Source organism: Seriola lalandi, unplaced genomic scaffold (assembly GCF_002814215.2).
Source record: "Seriola lalandi dorsalis isolate HSWRI2012SDOR001 ecotype SW California unplaced genomic scaffold, Sedor1 jcf7180002054794, whole genome shotgun sequence".
Classification (NCBI taxonomy): domain Eukaryota; kingdom Metazoa; phylum Chordata; class Actinopteri; order Carangiformes; family Carangidae; genus Seriola; species Seriola lalandi.
Genome location: NW_019525347.1, coordinates 482,813 through 500,284, shown reverse-complemented (window position 1 = coordinate 500,284; position 17,472 = coordinate 482,813). Strand labels below are relative to the sequence as shown.

General features: G+C 40.8%; 2 protein-coding genes and 2 non-coding genes across 6 annotated transcripts in view; 1 reads left to right on the top strand and 3 right to left on the bottom strand.

The window, feature by feature from the left end:
- The window catches only part of zbtb48 (zinc finger and BTB domain containing 48), a 7,412-nt gene extending 3,946 nt beyond the window's left edge, over positions 1 to 3,466 (top strand). For both annotated transcript variants that reach the window (XM_087179133.1, XM_023425632.2), the window contains exons 9-11: positions 413 to 577; positions 686 to 774; positions 2,220 to 3,466. In XM_087179133.1, the coding sequence (XP_087035259.1) occupies positions 413 to 577; positions 686 to 774; positions 2,220 to 2,657 (692 nt within the window). In that variant the 3' untranslated portion in view covers positions 2,658 to 3,466. The remainder of the gene's footprint in view (positions 1 to 412; positions 578 to 685; positions 775 to 2,219) is intronic.
- On the bottom strand, positions 1,253 to 1,325 carry trnar-ccu (transfer RNA arginine (anticodon CCU)). Its single transcript has one exon. It is a non-coding gene; the product is annotated as a tRNA-Arg (tRNA).
- On the bottom strand, positions 1,873 to 1,945 carry trnar-ccu (transfer RNA arginine (anticodon CCU)). The gene has a single exon. It is a non-coding gene; the product is annotated as a tRNA-Arg (tRNA).
- A 259-nt stretch (positions 3,467 to 3,725) lies between the features above and the next one.
- Positions 3,726 to 16,798, bottom strand: klhl21 (kelch-like family member 21). 2 transcript variants are annotated; one of them, XM_023425634.2, is made up of 5 exons: positions 16,659 to 16,798; positions 9,207 to 10,288; positions 7,639 to 8,044; positions 7,170 to 7,242; positions 3,726 to 6,398 (listed from the first exon to the last, which is right to left on the bottom strand). In XM_023425634.2, exons 2-5 carry the CDS (start codon positions 10,231 to 10,233, stop codon positions 6,063 to 6,065), a joined length of 1,842 nt encoding a protein of 613 aa, XP_023281402.1. In that variant the 5' UTR covers positions 10,234 to 10,288; positions 16,659 to 16,798; the 3' UTR covers positions 3,726 to 6,062. The 2 variants fall into 2 exon arrangements, with proteins under 2 accessions (XP_023281402.1, XP_023281401.1); XM_023425633.2 differs by lacking the exon at positions 16,659 to 16,798 and adding an exon at positions 10,975 to 11,096.
- Between the last annotated feature and the right edge of the window lie 674 nt (positions 16,799 to 17,472).

Sequence of the window (17,472 nt, the reverse complement as noted above, 5' to 3'; positions counted from 1 at the left end):
AAGTTTTCTTCAGTACAAGAGTAATCCAGTGGTAATTGTCTGTACATCAACAAGTACAATGCGAACATGAACTGCTTTATAGCCAATTGGGCATCACTTGTATTGGTGCCAATTTGCCAAAATGTAAACAGCTAATGTAACTCACTTCATGGCAACATTATACTTACTGATGATAGCCCTGAAGGTACATACATATCTTCTGTTGCTCTCAACATTTTTAATTGACATTTCTAAGGCTTAGAATATTCAAGAAAATATAAGGGCCAGGGTGAACAGTGTCAGACTTTGAAAGCCCCAGAATTAGATTAATTAATGGATGAACTCAAGCACTCTGAGTATCTCTCTGTCAGTGACAGCAGCACACTCCAGCAGATATAGTTGATTGTATTAATCGCTGTCTTTTTAATATCAGCCAGTCTAGACAAACACCATCGGACACACACTGGCGAGCGTCCCTTCAGCTGTGATGTCTGCGAGCAGCGTTTCACAGAGAAGGGCGCCCTGGTCCGCCACAAGGCCAGCAAGCACGAGGAAGGCCGTCCCCACTGTTGTCACATCTGTGGCAAAACCTTCAAAGGTATCATATACCACCGGCCCAGTTTACTTCCATAATCAGTGAACACATCATGTTGTGTTCCTGATGAACATGTGATGTGATTCTCTCTGTGGTTTCTGTCTTCACCAGCGAGGGAGCAACTTCGAGTTCATCTGCGTCGCCACAAAGGCATGAGGAAGTTTGAGTGTATAGACTGCGGCTACAAGTTCACTCGACAGGTAGGTTCACTAGTAGGGCTGCACCAAGCTATTATTTCCGTTGTTTATCAACCTGCTGATTACTTCCTTGTTTTTCGGTCTATAAAACTGAACTGAGCCACATGTTTATGTGCGACAAGGATTTATGAGTTAAAAGCCTCCACAGAATTTATTACATCAGAGAGGATGAGCTGCTTTAATGTTAATGTTTCTCCAAATATGCAACACTGAGATTGGAAACTTCCTACAGAAAAGCTAGAAACAAAATACTTGGGCTGCAGTGAGCAATTATTTTTAAAATCCTTTTTTTTATTACCCATTATAGTTTCTCAAAGCTCAAGGTGATGTCCTCAAATATCCTTTGTGTGACTGAACAGTCTGAAACTCAAACACGTTCAGTTGCTTTGTAAAATCACTGACATAGCAGAGGATGGTTTCGATCCATCGACCTCTTGGTTATGGGCCCAGCACGCTTCCACTGCGCCACTCTGCTGTAAATCACCCCAGATGGGACTCGAACCCACAATCCCTGGCTTAGGAGGCCAGTGCCTTATCCATTAGGCCACTGGGGCTTCACTTTCTGCTCCTGGCACGCCAAAGTCGTTGTGGCTATGGTGGTCATGGCTGTAAAACCCGGATGTAGGAGAAATTCAAGGAGGCCATGGAGAAGAACTTCTGGCCTCACATAGTCCCTGGTTTAACAGGCCAGTGCTTTATCCATTAGGCCACTGGGGCTCTTGTGAGGACCACTTCTGTTGATGTGCAATAAGTTCCTCTAGAAAACAACAGCATGAGAAACACAATCAGTCGATTTTTGTTCCGTCCCTCGCCTACAGTCATGAGCTTTGGGTAGTGACTGAAAGATAAAGATACTTTCTGTCAAAAGGAGACCATTGAGGTTGTTGGGGCTCCTTCCATTGGAGGTCTTCCAGACGTCCAACTGGTAGGAGGCCTTGGGGTGGACCCAAAGTAGCTTTGAGTACAGTCTGAGATGTTTTACATGAACCAGTTGTAGTTCAGGTAACCATGCTGTAAAACTGTTAGCAGAGGATGGTTTTGATCCATCGACCTCTGGGTTATGGGCCCAGCACGCTTCCGCTGCGCCACTCTGCTGTAAATCACCCCAGATGGGACTCGAACCCACAATCCCTGGCTTAGGAGGCCAGTGCCTTATCCATTAGGCCACTGGGGCTGTTGCAGATATGAACATGGCAGTGTTCAGGTGCATTCATACAGTACACCTGTTGAAGTCACTTTTCTATGGACAGGGATGGTGGCTTTTGTGTGGAGTTAAATCAGGGAATGTGCCTGAATGTGTTGTTGTTCTTTGTGTCCTACACTGCAGACTAACTGTTTGGTCTATAAAACATCAAAAGTGACACATGCTCACAACTTTGTTCCTGCCTTGTTTTCACTTTTTTTTTTTAGCTGTAACCATCACATCTCTCCATGTTTTTCTCTTCCAGGCACACCTGAGGCGACACATTCAAATCCACAAGCGCACTGAGAACTACAACCCCCGGCAGAGGAAACTGAGGAACGTAGTGGTGCAGGATGTTGAAGGAAGTTCTGGTGAGAACGAAGCAACTAAAACGGGGGGAGCCTCCCTGATGACCGAGCAGACAGATTACACCCCAGACACCGGAAACATCCAGGAACCCACAAACCCAGACACGGACTCCTCGACCGCCCTCGGTCCTAGCTGCATCGTGAGGGTGGTGATCGAGTCGAGCGACCCGGTGATGGAGGAGGTGGTGTCCAATCAGAACCTGGGACCTGTGGAGGCAGCAGAGAGTTTCTCCGTGCCAGAGGTTTTGCAGCAAACACAGCTGGTCACTGAGGCGTACGGGTCCACGATGGATATGGAGGGAATCGTTCAGAATATATCAGAGAGGAAGACCTGAGGACAGAAAGACCAGAGACTGTGAGAAGCCCACTCCGAACTCAGGTGTCTGTGTTGACCACTTCCTAAAGGAGAAGCACTTAACTGTGATTCAGACGGCGAGGCAAAGCCTGAAACATTCGGCCTTACAGATCCAAAGATGAAACTGCAACAAAGTTGGCCACTGTTGAGTTTCTAGACATGCAAGAGAAGAGTAGCAAGTAATAGTTAAAACGCAGCAAGCGAACTGCATGCTTCGAAAAACTGCTTGAACGTGAAATAACATTTTTTTGTTTGTTTTAGTGAACTTCCTTTTATCAGTGTGCCCACTGCAGCTGGATACAGAACACCAGTAATGAATGATCTTCACTGGTGTTCAGATTAATGAAGGTATTAAAGGAATAGTTGGACATTTTGGGAAATGTTTAGGGTGGAGAGTTGGACGAGAAGATCGCTACCACTCTCATATCAGACCATTTAATTTTAGGCCACAGCCAGAAGCTAGTTATTACGGCATAGCTTAGCTTCACAAAAAGACTGAAAACAGGGAAATGGCTAAAACTGCCTCTGTCAAATAGCTATGTAGCTAATCAACATGGTATACATCGTTCATTTATGTGCAATTCATTTATTTTTTGGCTGCAAGTTTTTGTTGATAATTTTTGTTACTGAGACAGGGTACCTTTTTTTCCCCTATTTCCAGTCTGTATGCTAAGCTTACCAGCTACTGGCTGTAGCTTCATATTTAACAAAAAGACGACGTGCTACTGATTTTCTTGTCTTAACTCTTGGCAAAAAAACAAATAAACATTTAACAAAATGTGAAAGCCAGTTAAAGGAACCCTGTGGAGTTTCTGACCAGAAGTAGCGCTGTGGAGCAACGTTTGTATGAGTGAGTCCCCGATTTGTTTGTGATGAGCAGGTAAACGAGGACGTGGGTGACCACGATGACGCTCAAAGAAGTACAGCAATCCTCCCACAAAGGCAGTGAAGAAGAAGACTGCTAGTAAACAAGCATAGTAGTTGTAAGTGCATGCAGTATGTTCCTTGGACTTTAAGACTACACACAAGGCATTTTAGTGAGAATCACTGAATGTAAAACATCACTTTTAGTTTTATTTTTAACTCCACAGGGTGCCTTTAATGTAAAAAGGTGAAAGGTTATCTCATTTACAATTTCCTCAATCAACATAGGTCATAAAAGATGTACAGTTTTTACAGCTGTCAAAACATCCTCACTTGGAATTCATGTTACAGATTTATAATTTTGTTTTAAAACACCCACTTTAATGATTGGACACATTAGCTTACACTTGCTATTTATAAAAAACTTAATGCGTTAATTGTCTTTTCACACTCTGCTGCAGCTACTGTCGTTTGTTTATAAGAAATGTAAGAACATTTGCATCCTGCTAAAAGCTCATTATGTGTTTTACAACAGAATAAACTCAGATCTGCCCGCAGTCTAATTTATGGTAAATATTCTGTAAACACTACACAAACACAGTACATGGGTTAAGATTATACTGTATTTACAAAACTGATTCAACATCACAAACTTGTATGAAAACTAAGAAAAACGATGCATTAACAATACCATAGAAACAGTCAAAATTACAATTTCCATTAAAGCAGAAATTATTTTACATGAGAGCAAATTGAGATTTTCTTTTGGATTTCCAGTTGAGACTGCTGACCCTTCACCAGTATTTGCCAAGTGTTACTGTTCTTGTTGCAACTGATAGGCAGGGACATCTTAAGCAACCACAGCACAAATACTTCCATAAATAAACATACAAAACATTCATAAATACAATTTCTAAAGAAAATACTTCATGCACATTCGACTGGTGGTTATAAAGGCGGATCTGGACCAGTTTCAAGGTCAGGAGTGACACAAGGAGATGCTGTGCAGCCTAATTATCACTAGCAATGGAGTATTAACCCAGTACAAGTTAACATCACATGCAACCATCCTGAAATTCTGCCATGATGACAGAGGGTTACTCAGCTCACCTTTGAGTCAAAAGTATTCCCACTGGTAAATTCAACCCATCTGTCAGTTTAGTGCTAAATATGAATTGTGATTGCCGTCGTTTTCGGAATGTAGATTGATTATTGCTGTTTTCTGACCAAATATTTGGCTTATGCTCAAATTGTTAAAAGAATATTCCAACATTTTAGCATTGAACACACAGTGTTTTAAAAAAAGGATCAAAATCGACATAGCAGAACCAGAGATATCGGCCTCTTTATTCCACACATTCTTCTTCTTTCTCAAAACCTGGCGCCTACATTACCCACAATGCTATTACTCGACCGCAGACAAGTTGGAGATTCAGGTGTGTTATGCTAGAAGCTGCTAATGTAGCGTCGAGCCTCAGGAGAGATGAGCAGGTTACAGAGCTCACTTCTTTCCAACTCCACATCCACAGATTTTTGTCATTATCAAACTTCAGGCACCGACTCAAGTGACATCAATTGAGGCACTTTTCACACAGCTCCCTCTGGAGCCACAACACGCTTGTAAACACTTACTTTGATGTGTGCATTTCAAATTTAAATTGAATATGTCTGTAGGAAAATACTTTCCACAGACATCACCTGCTAACACACTGATGTCCATTCACAGAAACACCTGTCTCACCCACCGTGTGGGAGACAGTCGTAGATAGTTCCCATACAAAAACTCAGAGAAACAGCTGTTTACTGCTCTTTAGCAGAGATGAGGCAGAGGACCAGAAGCTCATTTAGTCCTCATCCTTTAAGTCTCCTCACTGGAAAACCAAAACCTTAAACAATTCTGATAACGCATAAATTTCACCTTTTTCACCTTAAGTAAAAGATGATGTCTTCAAATAAATTATTTTGTCCAATTCAATGAAAAGTTCAAATCCCCCCAAATATTTTGTTTACTGTGACATAAAACGCAGAAAAGCAGAAAAACCTCAAAACGGAGAAGCTGGAACCCGTGAAGTAGTTTAAACAATTATCGATTCATTGTCTGTCAAATGCTTCAGCTCTAATTCAAAGTGTTTCCAGACATTATATTTCAGTTTTACAAGAGAAAAGACTTGAGGGAATAAGGACTAAATGTCTGGTTTGGTTAATTTCCCCACCTCCGATAAAGAGCAGCACACAGCCACTTCCATAGGCTTTTCTATGGGAACCATTCAGCACTGTTTCCCAGTCAACAGGGCTAAGAAACACATAGCTTTTGTGTAATTGATCCCGTCAACAGACTTAAGTGATTGTCAGTATGACAACTTGGCAGTCAAGTGGATTACAAGGAGCTCAGACTACTTTGAACATGCTCAGTCTTCTCTTCTACCTTAAACCGCTTCAACATTGTGATGAGGTAAATTCACAGTAAACTAATGATGGCACAATGACAGACTGTGCAAGAGGGATTTCTATAGGTTCAAACTCAGTGCGCTGGGTTCACATCCTGGTTCTGGTTTTGGTTGAGATTGTTGTTCAGATTGTGGAGCTCTTGGTGACGCTGGTGCCGGTGCAGGTGGATGGCGTTTGACTCGGGTATGTCAATAGGTTCGAACGCACTGGACACCATGGGCATGAACTGGCGGAATATGCTGACGCTGCCGTGCCAGAAGGTCGGCTGAGGTAGCCGCCCAGCGAGAGACCACGTGCGGGTGGTCGGGTCGTAGGCTTCCACCACATCTGACAGCTCAAAAGTATTGTCATAACCACCAGACACATAAAGTTTACCACCCAGGGCTGCCACACTCCCTCCAACATGGACCTGGATAAAAGATATTAAATGAAAGAAATTAGCTTTATGTTGTAATGCAGAGCCATGAAACTGATGAAATGTAGTAAAAGATTATCAGATGTCAAAAATATAACTGAATACATCAATAAATAATACTGCTAGTTAAATAATGAAAATGAAGTGTGAAAGTATATAGCTTAATACTGGGATGCACATATCTTATTATCATATAAGCATAAGGAAAATCTGTAATGTTGTTTGGGAAAACAGGGAATAGAGAAATGATTAAATATGTGCCACGACCAAAAACACAGGAAAACTAAGACGCTGAAAAATTAAACAAGCAAGAAGAGTAGTAAATAAAGTTGTAATTTTACTCTTTTTTTTTTTTTTTTTTTTTTTTATCACCCATACTGATGGGTGGTAAAAATATTAAAAAACAAAATATATATATATATAATATTTTTCTTACCAACTAAAGGTTAAAGGAAGTATAAAGCTTACTTTTTACTCCATTTCAATTTAACTAATAGTATTATTTATGTATTTGGCAATGTTTTTGATGCATCTGCTAAACTTGTATTGCATTAATTTACTGAAGTTATTAAGTTCACAGGTTCAGTTAAATTAAATCACATTTCCACAACAGTCATTCATCCATCATTTTTACTCTATTCACAAAAGAGAAAAATATATATGTTTGTATTTATCATCATCTTTGGATATGCTACAGTGTTGATGACAGCTCTGTTCATGGTGCAAAGCATGCTAGGAGACAAACATCTGATGTGAAATACAAACCTGGGTCATCGGACTAATTTTGTCCCACTCGTTCTTTTGAGGATTATAAACATCCACCTCAGCTGAGTCATCCCTACAAATAGAAACACACCAAAGTCAGGACAATATTCATGCTAACCTCACTGACTATTGAAGCAGTCATGTTTTATCAACAAATGTTTCTTTCTGGCCTTCTAAATAATCAATCATATCCTAAATATTCAGGTATTCTATATACGATGTTACGTTTATCTACCAACAAATTGACAGCATGTAGTGGTATAACCCCCTCCCTCTCAATGCCTTTTGTCATAAAGTATTTACCAGTGGTGGAAGAAGTACTAAGATTCTTTAGATAAGTAAAATACCAGATCAATTTTGGGAAATCATGAGGAAAGTTTCCAGGAAATTATCTGGAAACTACAAAACTCAAATTAAATGTTACCTAATTTAGTTAAGGTATGTGACAGATTGTTTTTCTTCTCCTGACCTGACAAAGTAGATGAGGCCACTGAGGGTCACAGTTTTCGGTGTAAAGGACCATGGAGGCAGCTGTCCACATTTAACCATGATCCAGCGGTTGGTGTCTGTATCATAGCTCTGGATGGCCATGGTGTCCTCTCCAGTCAGACAGCCTATAGCATACAGGCGCCCGTTACATGTGGTGGTGGAGCAGTTGTCCATGGGGTGCAGCATGGCTGGTAAGGCCTCCCAGCAGTCCAGAGCGTGATCGTAGCGTTCGGTGCTGTCCGACGCCACCACGTACAGCTGACCTTTCAGCACACAGGAGCTGTGGTACTCGCGGGCCTTCAGCATGGGCGACACCTCCGTCCACTCATTGACACTGGACTTGTAGCGCCACACACCGTCATAGAGGCGGGAGCCGTCAGAGCCACCTGAAAGAGCCAACAACAAAAATATATGTTACTGTTTAGCATCATTGTGCACAATTAAATATACTATAAAACAAGACAGCAGTGTTGGTTTGTCTGAAGAAATCATGATATTAATGGGGATATTTTTTCTATATTGTTGTATCTCAATATAACAAACATGGAAAATCACATATAACAATAAATCCATCCTTCCGTTTTCTGCCACTTATCCTTAGTTGGGTCAAAGTGACAGCAGGTTAAGTAAGGTAGTACAGACATCCCTTTCCCCAGCATCATTTTCAGTTCTTCCTGGAGGATCCCAAGGTGTTCCCAGGCCAGATGAGATAAATAATCGCTCTCTTGTGTGTTCTGGGTCTGCCCCAGGGTCTCCTACCAGTTGGACATGCCCAGAAAACCAGCAGAAAGGTGTCCAGGATTGGACACCCTGTTCATTCCCTACTTTACAGTATAGTTAGACTCTGCAAATACTAACTATTTGCAGTCCTCTTCCTCAACCAGTCAGCAAAGATTTAATATTTCAAGCTACTTTTTTGCCCTTAAAGATGCAATGTAGCTTCTGAAAGTTTCAAAGACATTTCTATTCAAATTTAAAGTAGCCCTGACACCAAATATATAAATAATTATAACTTTAATGTTCAAAGAAACTGTATCAAAGGTTATAAAAACTTAATCTGCCTGTCAACATTATGCAATTATATGCTGCTGTTATTTCTGTCACAGAGGCAGTGAGCTAAAACTGCTAAATTTATGGCCCACCATCAGTGTCCAGCTATCTCTGAGTGAAGGTCTAGGATGGTTTCTCATGGGAAAACAAAGGCCTTCTTTTCAGGTTAGGGAAGATCACTGTAACGACGATGATGAGAATGATAAGGATGATGAGGATGATGAAAATTACGACAACAGCACTGCTGTCCTGGCAGCACACCATGTCCTGCCTGACTTAGCCTTGTTCACACATAGAGCCACTAGCCAAAGAGTCTGCAGTTTATTTATAAGGTCTGCCTGACAGCCATTTCATAAGATGAAGTCGCGGTAGTGGAAATGTACTGACTGGAGCTTTCACGGTACAGTGAATCTAATATACACAGCAACTGTAACCACTGCATACTCTGATACGAAGGAAGTGAGTATAAAGGTGTCTGGATGTTGTTACTTGACTTACCTGTGACATACATATCGTTTCCGAGGGCAGCTATGCTGTAGCCTCCTCCAAGGTGGTCAGGGAATTCAGCCAAGTAGCGCCACTGTCCAGTCTGGGGGTTGTAACAGTCCACTGTGACCAGCTCATCACAGTCCTGGTCGCAGCCTCCGACCACCACTAGGATTTCTGCCAGTCCTGTAGATGGCCGTGGCCGCATGCGGTGACAGGGCCTGTCGTAGCGGTCATACTCACAGGACTGGAAGCTGCGGGCCTCGTTCACCATGCGGAGGCAGGTGGGTGAAAGGTAGACAAGTGGGTCGCTCTCCACGTGGGCCAGCAGGAAGAACCTCCTGACGAAAGGGAGTCGGACCTGCTGGAGGAGCTCGGGCCAGTAGTGCAGTCTCCGCTGGAGATCAGCCTTCACCCAGCGCACTGCAATTTGATAAACTGTCTCCTCCTTGTCCACACAAAGATCATCGTCTGATATGAACTCAAGCAGGCGCTTCCAAGGTAACCGCTCAAAGTCCGTCCCTTTAGCCAGCTCCATTATGTTTTTGAGGACAAAGCGGCGAGCGCTGGCTGCCAGCTCTCTGCAAGCATAGGCCTCTGCAAAGTCCTGGATTTCTAAGCAGTTGGAAACATCCAGCCGCTGCTCCAGAAATGCACAGCAGGCCTCTTTGACTGAGGGAAACTGAAACAGATCAGCCGTCTTCAGAAGGAGGTCCACATTATCCTGAGTGACGGTGACCCTTCCTGTGTAGCAGAAGTCCACCAGCAGACCTAAAAGCTCAGCTGACACCTCGTGTAGAACCACCCGGTCCATAACGCTCTCCCTTAGCGTTCCTGCAAACATAGCCCGGAAGTAGGTGCTGGCAGCGGCCAACACTGTGCGGTGACAGTGGAACTCACGGCCCTCGGCACACAAAGTCACATCGAAAAACTTCCGTTCAGCTCTGAGTTCATGGATTCCCCGCAGCAGATTGAAGGCGTGAGCCGTGTCAAAAAAAGGCAGGGTGGATGGTTGTGTCTGCAAGGCTGGTTTTTCCATTGCTCCTCTCTGGGTAATCGGTTACCGGGGGTTCTGCTCAGAATGACGTTTTCATCTAAAACAGAGAAACACCAGAAACATTCATCAAATTTCAAACCAACATGTTACATAAACTACCAATAATTTTTTATTATCAATTCATCTGCTGATTATTTTCTTAATTAACCAATTGTTTGGTCTATAAAAAGGTTTCACAATTGTGAAAAATACCTTTGACGGTTTCCTAAAGCCCAAACAGAAATCTTGAAATTACTTGTTTCAACTTAGCAGCAGCCCAAAACCCAGAGTCACTCTATCACAAGTCTGTTCACGATCACATCAGAAAAGAAAAAAAGAAAAGCAGCAAATTCTCACAATTGAGAAGCTGGAACTAGGGACTTCTTTCACTTGAAAAATTACTAGCTCTTACACCATATATACCACTGTCAAACACAGTTATCTATGATGGTGAGGGAAACGAGAAATAGGATGACGTTTAATATTGAAGAAAGTTTCACAGTTTAGAAGAGTCCTAATAAAGATCAAAAACAAAATAAATTTACATTTCTACAACCTCAATGTCAGAGAAAATGTTTAAAAGCAAACACAAGCCAAATTAATTTCCATCAGTTCATTTCACGGGTAAGTAGTGATCATTTAAGAAACAATACAGACAAACATGTGACCAACATTGCAGGCCGCTGGCTCAAATAAATTACTTGATTTCTTTTTTATCAAAAACGCAAACTGTTTTTTCCCTACCTGACGAACTCGTCCAGGCACGTTTCACAAGCAAAGTGACAGCGTACAGCAGTCGAGAATATACGACAACGAAGCTCAGCACAACTCTGAATATGACCAGCTCTTTACCCGCGTTTAAGAAAGAGAGCTCGCTTGTACTCAGGGGCTATAAATACACCAGCAGTGTCCATTTCCAGAGAAGGGGGGAGAGTTTGAGGAGAACACCTCACACGCTGTGGGCTAATGCTGCGGGGAGAGTATAAACCCCCCCCACTGGTATGTATCTGTGGTCAGTCAGTGTGAGTAAGTGGTCTTTGAGAAACAAGCCAGCTGAATCTGGGCCTCATCACCACCATCAGCACAGCAGCAGACCAAAACACAGAGCTTCCTGTCATAATATTCTGCAATGAGTTTACCAAAGCACAAAGGCACCAGCACACACCTACTCTGACCACAGCAGACAAACAGCAACAGGAGCAACTCAGGAGTCAGAAACATACTCATGAAACGACGAAACGATGACCGAATATCTACAAAACAAAAGACATTTTCCATCAGTCTTAGTCTTAAGTGCTAATTAGCAAATGTTAGCATGCTAACACATTAAAATAAGAAAGTGAACACTGGTCAACATTATAACCGCTTCACATCATCAAGTTAGCACTGTCACTGTGAACATGCTAGCAGACTGACATTAGCGTTTTCTTCAAAGCATCACAGTGCATAAGTAAATCCTCACAGAGCTCCAAGCATCGCTGTAGACTTTTAGAAAAAATATCAACATACGACGATTTGAAGCTTCTCAAATCTGAGAATTTGCTGCTTTTCCTTGGCTTACATTATAGTGAACTGAGTAACAGCTCCAAAAATCAGTCATTAGTAAAAGAACTAGCAGTTATTTCTCAATGGTTTGACCATCTATTAATCATTTTAATTATTTTTGAAGCAACAATTTCAACCATCGCTGCTTCCACCTTGTCCAGTGTGAAGAGTTTCTGCTTTTCTCTGTGTTACACTTAATATATTTGGGTTTTGTATTAAGCAAAACATCTGAAGATTCCACCTTGGGCTGTGGGAAAGTGCGATGAGCATTTCTCACCATTTTCTGACATTCTGACATCCTAAAATTAATATCTTTGGGTTTTGGCCTGTTGGTTACAAAAAAGTAAAAGTTGAGTACCTCACCTTGGGCTACTTTATAGGCCAAACAATAAACAAAATATGACAATTAATGATGATGAAAATTATGTTGCTGTTGCAGCCCTGGTCTTCCAAAAGTTTTGCTTTGTGACCCCCAAAATGTGTGTTTTTGTTTTCTGTTGAAATCTGTTTCAACACCAACTAAAAATGTATTAAATATTGACCCTAGTAAAGGTTTTGTGCTTGTAATTCTGAATTACATATGATACATATGATGATGTTAATAATTCATTGCTGCTTACTGAGAAGAATAGCTGATTTGGACATTGCACTGGGGATTAAATTTCAGGTGTTCACTCCTGTAAAATCACCAGGACAAAATGAACATGAATGAAATTTTTATTATTTAAAAAATACCAGTTTCCAATGACTTCATAGGAACCTGCATTAAAGGCCAATCTGAGCTTCTTGTCAATATTTGGAGATGACCATTCCTTCTCAAAATACACAGGTATCTCCTTACAGAGATTTGTTTAAAGGTTGTAATAAAGCCCCTGGTTCTCCGGCCAAAGGACTTAGCACACATTCCACACCAGGGTTCAACAATGCAGCGATCCACATAGCTCTGTGAGGGATCAAACTGTTCTGTGAAGGGCAGACAGGGCCTCACAACCCAGATCTGCACTGAAAAAACACATCTTCCTAACTTCTGTGCAAGTGATTGTCTTTATGTTAGAAGGGATAATGGCATTTCCTTACATAGAAGTGATGAGTTTTCCTTTAAGTCAGTCAGTCAGTCAGTCAGTCAGTCAGTCAGTCAGTCGTGTGTGTGATTTTCTTACTCCCACTCTCCTGTGTTACAAATACTAAAAATTTTCTTTCACAATAATGCAGCGATTCAATTCTAACATCTGTTCTTCATATTGTTTTAGCTATTTTATCTTTTACTAAACATTATAACAAACAGGGCAGCTTCAAACTCCAACCATCTGGGAGTATTGAGCAGCTTTAAATCAGTATGTTTACCAACCAGCTCCAAGAATAGCCCACAGAAATTTATACTCTCAAAGGAAAGGGAGAGAGGCAAGGTGAGAGGGAGGGAAACAGGAGAGGTGTGGACACAATCCCACTGCTATGACTGAAGAGCACAGAGAGACCAGTGTAACAGCCAGACAACTACCCCGCCCACCTGCACAGCCTAGCTATATAGGTGAAAGGGTCCCTATGCCCCCTTTTCATCACGTACTGTAACAGTATTAGTCTGTCTGCCCTCAGGGCTGAACTCATGACCTGCAGTTATATTCAGGATAAAAACACTCAGAGAAGTACAACGCTGTTAGTCACAAGACTTAAGTAACACCCTGGCTAAAACTCCAGAGGATGGTAGGCGTAAATTATTTTCTATTCCTTAATGGGCTGATGAGAGGTCTATGTCTGTATTTGGGAACCATCAAAACTACTGTAAATAGAAACTCAGAAGGTACTTTGATTTTAAGGCGCTGACTAAATTAAACTACTGAATCAGAGTTGAAATATCCAAGAACGAGACTAAGAGTCTACAATCACGCCAGCAGCTCAACGAGGCTGTAACATCATGCTATGATGCTCACCATAACAACAATAGAGTTAGGGTTAGTTTAGTGTGTTAGCATGCTAGCACAGAGTACAACTGAGGCGTATTGGGATATCCTTTTACAGGTATTTATATATAATGAGAACTGGCTATCACAGTTTTCTAGAGACCAAGGTGAGGTAGTCAGATTTTATTTCTTTCTGGCCAACAGTCTAAAGGTAGGGGTGTAATGATTCTGAGACCAAAACTGCAATACAAAAGTCCACAATCTTGTGTTGCGATATACCAAAAGACAGAACCACCAAACTTTTGTGGCAATCCATCAAACAATTGCTGAGATATTTCAGGAAAAATACACAGGCAACATACTCAACAGTAGAAGACTGATGGGAAACAAAAGCAAAACATTACACAAACAAAGCATCATCTTGTAAAAGCCATCTTGCTTCATTTGAATCTAAAAAAAATAAAGTTGGCTTGATTCATTCAGTCCAGGGCGTGACTTTGAGTCACAGTTTCATAACACAGTGTGGCTTCCAAGAGTCCCAAGTATTCAGTGAAGGTACAGTATGTTTATCTGGGAGCTGTTCTGTGCATGTGAACAGGGTAAATCAAAAACAGTTTACACGTAGGTACTTACAGTATGTACTGCATCTCTTGGTCTCAAATGCTGGTGTTGCCTCTTGCTGGTGCAAGCTTGCAATTACCAAAGACAATTTCCAGACAGGCTATATCACCATTTTGCATTTTTGTCATCTCAGTTTCAGCAGTAGAATAACTCCACTGTGTACAGAATGAACTTACTGAAACTTGGCTATTCATGTGTTAAGCTTAGGCAACTTTGCATATCAAAACAATGAATATATGACAGAATATGAAGCATATAACCTGGAATTTTTTTTTTTCTGCAATAATAAACCAACATCAAATCAACAACATGTAACCTATTCTGTAACACACCAGTGCTCAGATTCGTGTGGTGTACAGCAGCACCTGTTACACCAACAACCATACAAAGACAGCTGCTCAAGTCTGCTGGGGCCAAGGCAACCATCAGACTGGAGCGACATAAACCCCTGGCTCTACACAGCTGAGCCTGGCCTGGCCATAAAAAGGCAACCATAGACTCCCCACACCATGAACTCATCTCACTCCCCAGGGCCAGCAAGAGACTACACACAACACACAGACAGTATGAGAATGGATATGTTCCTCACATATAAAGGTGGTTTTGATTGTAGTGTTTTTAATGCAATCACATGACGACCAACCGTAGCAAGACACGATCTTAACAATCCATATTCAAGCAGGATTTCAGCAAACACATTTACATTTACTCAAGTGCTGTACTTAAGTACAAACCTGAGCTTCTTGTGTTTACTCGAGTATTTCAATTTTAATACTAGGACTGCAACTAACAACTAACAATTGTTTAATTGATTAGTTTACAATATGTCCAAAAACAGTGAAAAATGCATGTTATTATTTCCCACAGCCCGAGGTAAGGCATTAAAATTACTTATTGTATTCGACCATCAGTCCGAAATCCACTATATTTATTTCACAGCTATAGTTACTTTACAAATTAAGATTCTACATGTAAAATATACAACCAGCTTTTAAAATATGATGCACTGTTATAACTACCAAACAGTTACAGTTGTTAAAAGTAGTTCCCCCTTGACATAATATATATATTATACTACAGTATGATTAATAATTTCCAATATCAGATATGATAAATATAGACATTTGAATGGCACAATTTTGCATAATGAGTACTTTCGCTTGTGATACCTTCCAGTACATTTGCTGCTAATACTCATACTTTTACTTAAGTAAAATGAGGTAAAAGTGGCCAATGAAGTGTCGTTAAGAAAGTCCATGAACCGCTGCTTGTTCAAGTGGAACTTTTCTTGGCTAAACTTTTCTGTCTTACTGTTAAGACTACTAGTCTCCAAGTGGAGCAGCACATGATTCATCAAGTCTTGTACAGGGAATGCCGGGCAGGATACATTTCAATAACACCTAAAAGGCCTGTTTCTGTATTATGACTCAGTTTTTACCACCAGGGATGATTTCAAATACCAAGTAATGTGCTCTATCATCTGCCCCTACATTCCTGTAATTCCTGCTCCTGAAACAAGACTTACAGTCTGAGTTTATCATAAACATCAGTGTGGAGGAGGTATTCCCGATGCTTCACTAATACCACATTAATACTCCATTACGTAAAAGTCCAGCATTGAAAAAGCAGCAAATATTCATATTCCCGAGGCTGGAAATCTTTGGTATTTCTCCATGAATAATTTGTCAAGTTACTGCAAGTATACATTGGCATGAGAAGAAAATATTCAAATTAAGTACAAGTACCTCAGATTTGTACTTAGATAAACATAGTTTCATTCCACCACTGATAAACATTTGCATCATTCAGGCCCTGCATCCATACATGTCCAAAATATTGAGCACAGTGAGGCCTCAGTCTTAAATTGCTTTTGAAAAAAGCTCCACATCCAAAGCCATGTTTGGCAAATGATAATATTCAAATGTCGTTGCTCGTGCTGTTTCATAGCTCAGATACAATGCTAGGCCCAAAGCCCCATACACAGATGTCGTGCCAGTAAATGTCTAAGCTTACTTATTATCATTACAACACGACATGATGAAAAATGTTTAGCAACTTCTGTCTCGCTAATTAACTTTCGCCATGATGTAGATACTTACTAAATAATGCCTGTTTATGTGCTGATAAATCCGTTTCATTACCTTATATGTGTATAATAGCGTATGGTGTACATACCAAACAATATTTTGAAGCAGCAGCTGTAATTTAACGCGTTAAACACCGGCCGTGAACATAAAAGTAGTGTCATGTCCATACGAGGCTCGTACGTTATTTTCCTGTGGGACACAACGTCACTGCTTATGTCAATCTGTCCTCCAACAATCAACAATCAAAACCAGAACAACTCAGTTTTAAACGACTTACCAGTGTTTGTGTCCACCCGCTGTTGATGCTTTCACAGAGTATAACGGATTAACACAGAACCAATCGAGCTGGAATTAAAGTTTGACGCCGCTGATCCGTTTGGCCTCCTCTGCGCCATGATACCTTGCACTGGAACAAATGTTGCCTTCACGGGGTGTCGGAGCTGTTGGAATCAAGTGGAACGCGCAGATAATTCTGCAGTCAACGACCCTGGTAAGGGATAGTAATCACGGCAGATACAAAGAATTTATACTACTACTGCTGCTGCTACTACTACTACTAATACTACTACTACTACTACTACTGATAATAACAACAATAAGAAGAAGAAGAAGAATAAAATAATAATAATAAGAATAATATCAACCGCAACATGAGCTATAACTACAAGAAGAGGATGAAAACGAAGAATGACATGGCATTATCATTACTATTATTATTATTATTAGTAGTAGTAGTAGTAGTAGTAGTAGAATCTTAGACTTGCACACTCAGTATTGTCTTTTAAGTCTGAAAACTCAATTTCATCATAAGGTTTTCTTGTAAACTGGAGTGGAAATTAACTAACCAACCATTACCTGGTCTAAAAATGCAAAAACAGCAAATAAATTATTTAAAAAAGAACAGAATGTAAATAACAGTTATAAAAAAAATCTGTTATCATTTCATGTCAGACCACAGGCATGAATTACAATCTGGACATTTGGAAAGCCGTCGCTTAGAATGAGTACTTGAACGCAGCTTTCAAAACTCATTCCCATTATTTTAGAACATAACTAAAACAGTAATATAGGCAATTAAGTTTCCTGTTACT

Bases quoted from the DNA above. Each gene is read 5' to 3' on its own strand.
- klhl21 (XM_023425634.2), bottom strand. From the start codon at position 10,233: ATGGAAAAACCAGCCTTGCAGACACAACCATCCACCCTGCCTTTTTTT. The intron at 7,243-7,638 runs GTCAGGAGAAGA...TTCTATTTGTAG, and splicing joins GGCCTCATCTACTTTGTCAG to GGATGACTCAGCTGAGGTGG. The intron at 6,399-7,169 runs GTTTGTATTTCA...TCTTTTATCCAG, and splicing joins AAATTAGTCCGATGACCCAG to GTCCATGTTGGAGGGAGTGT.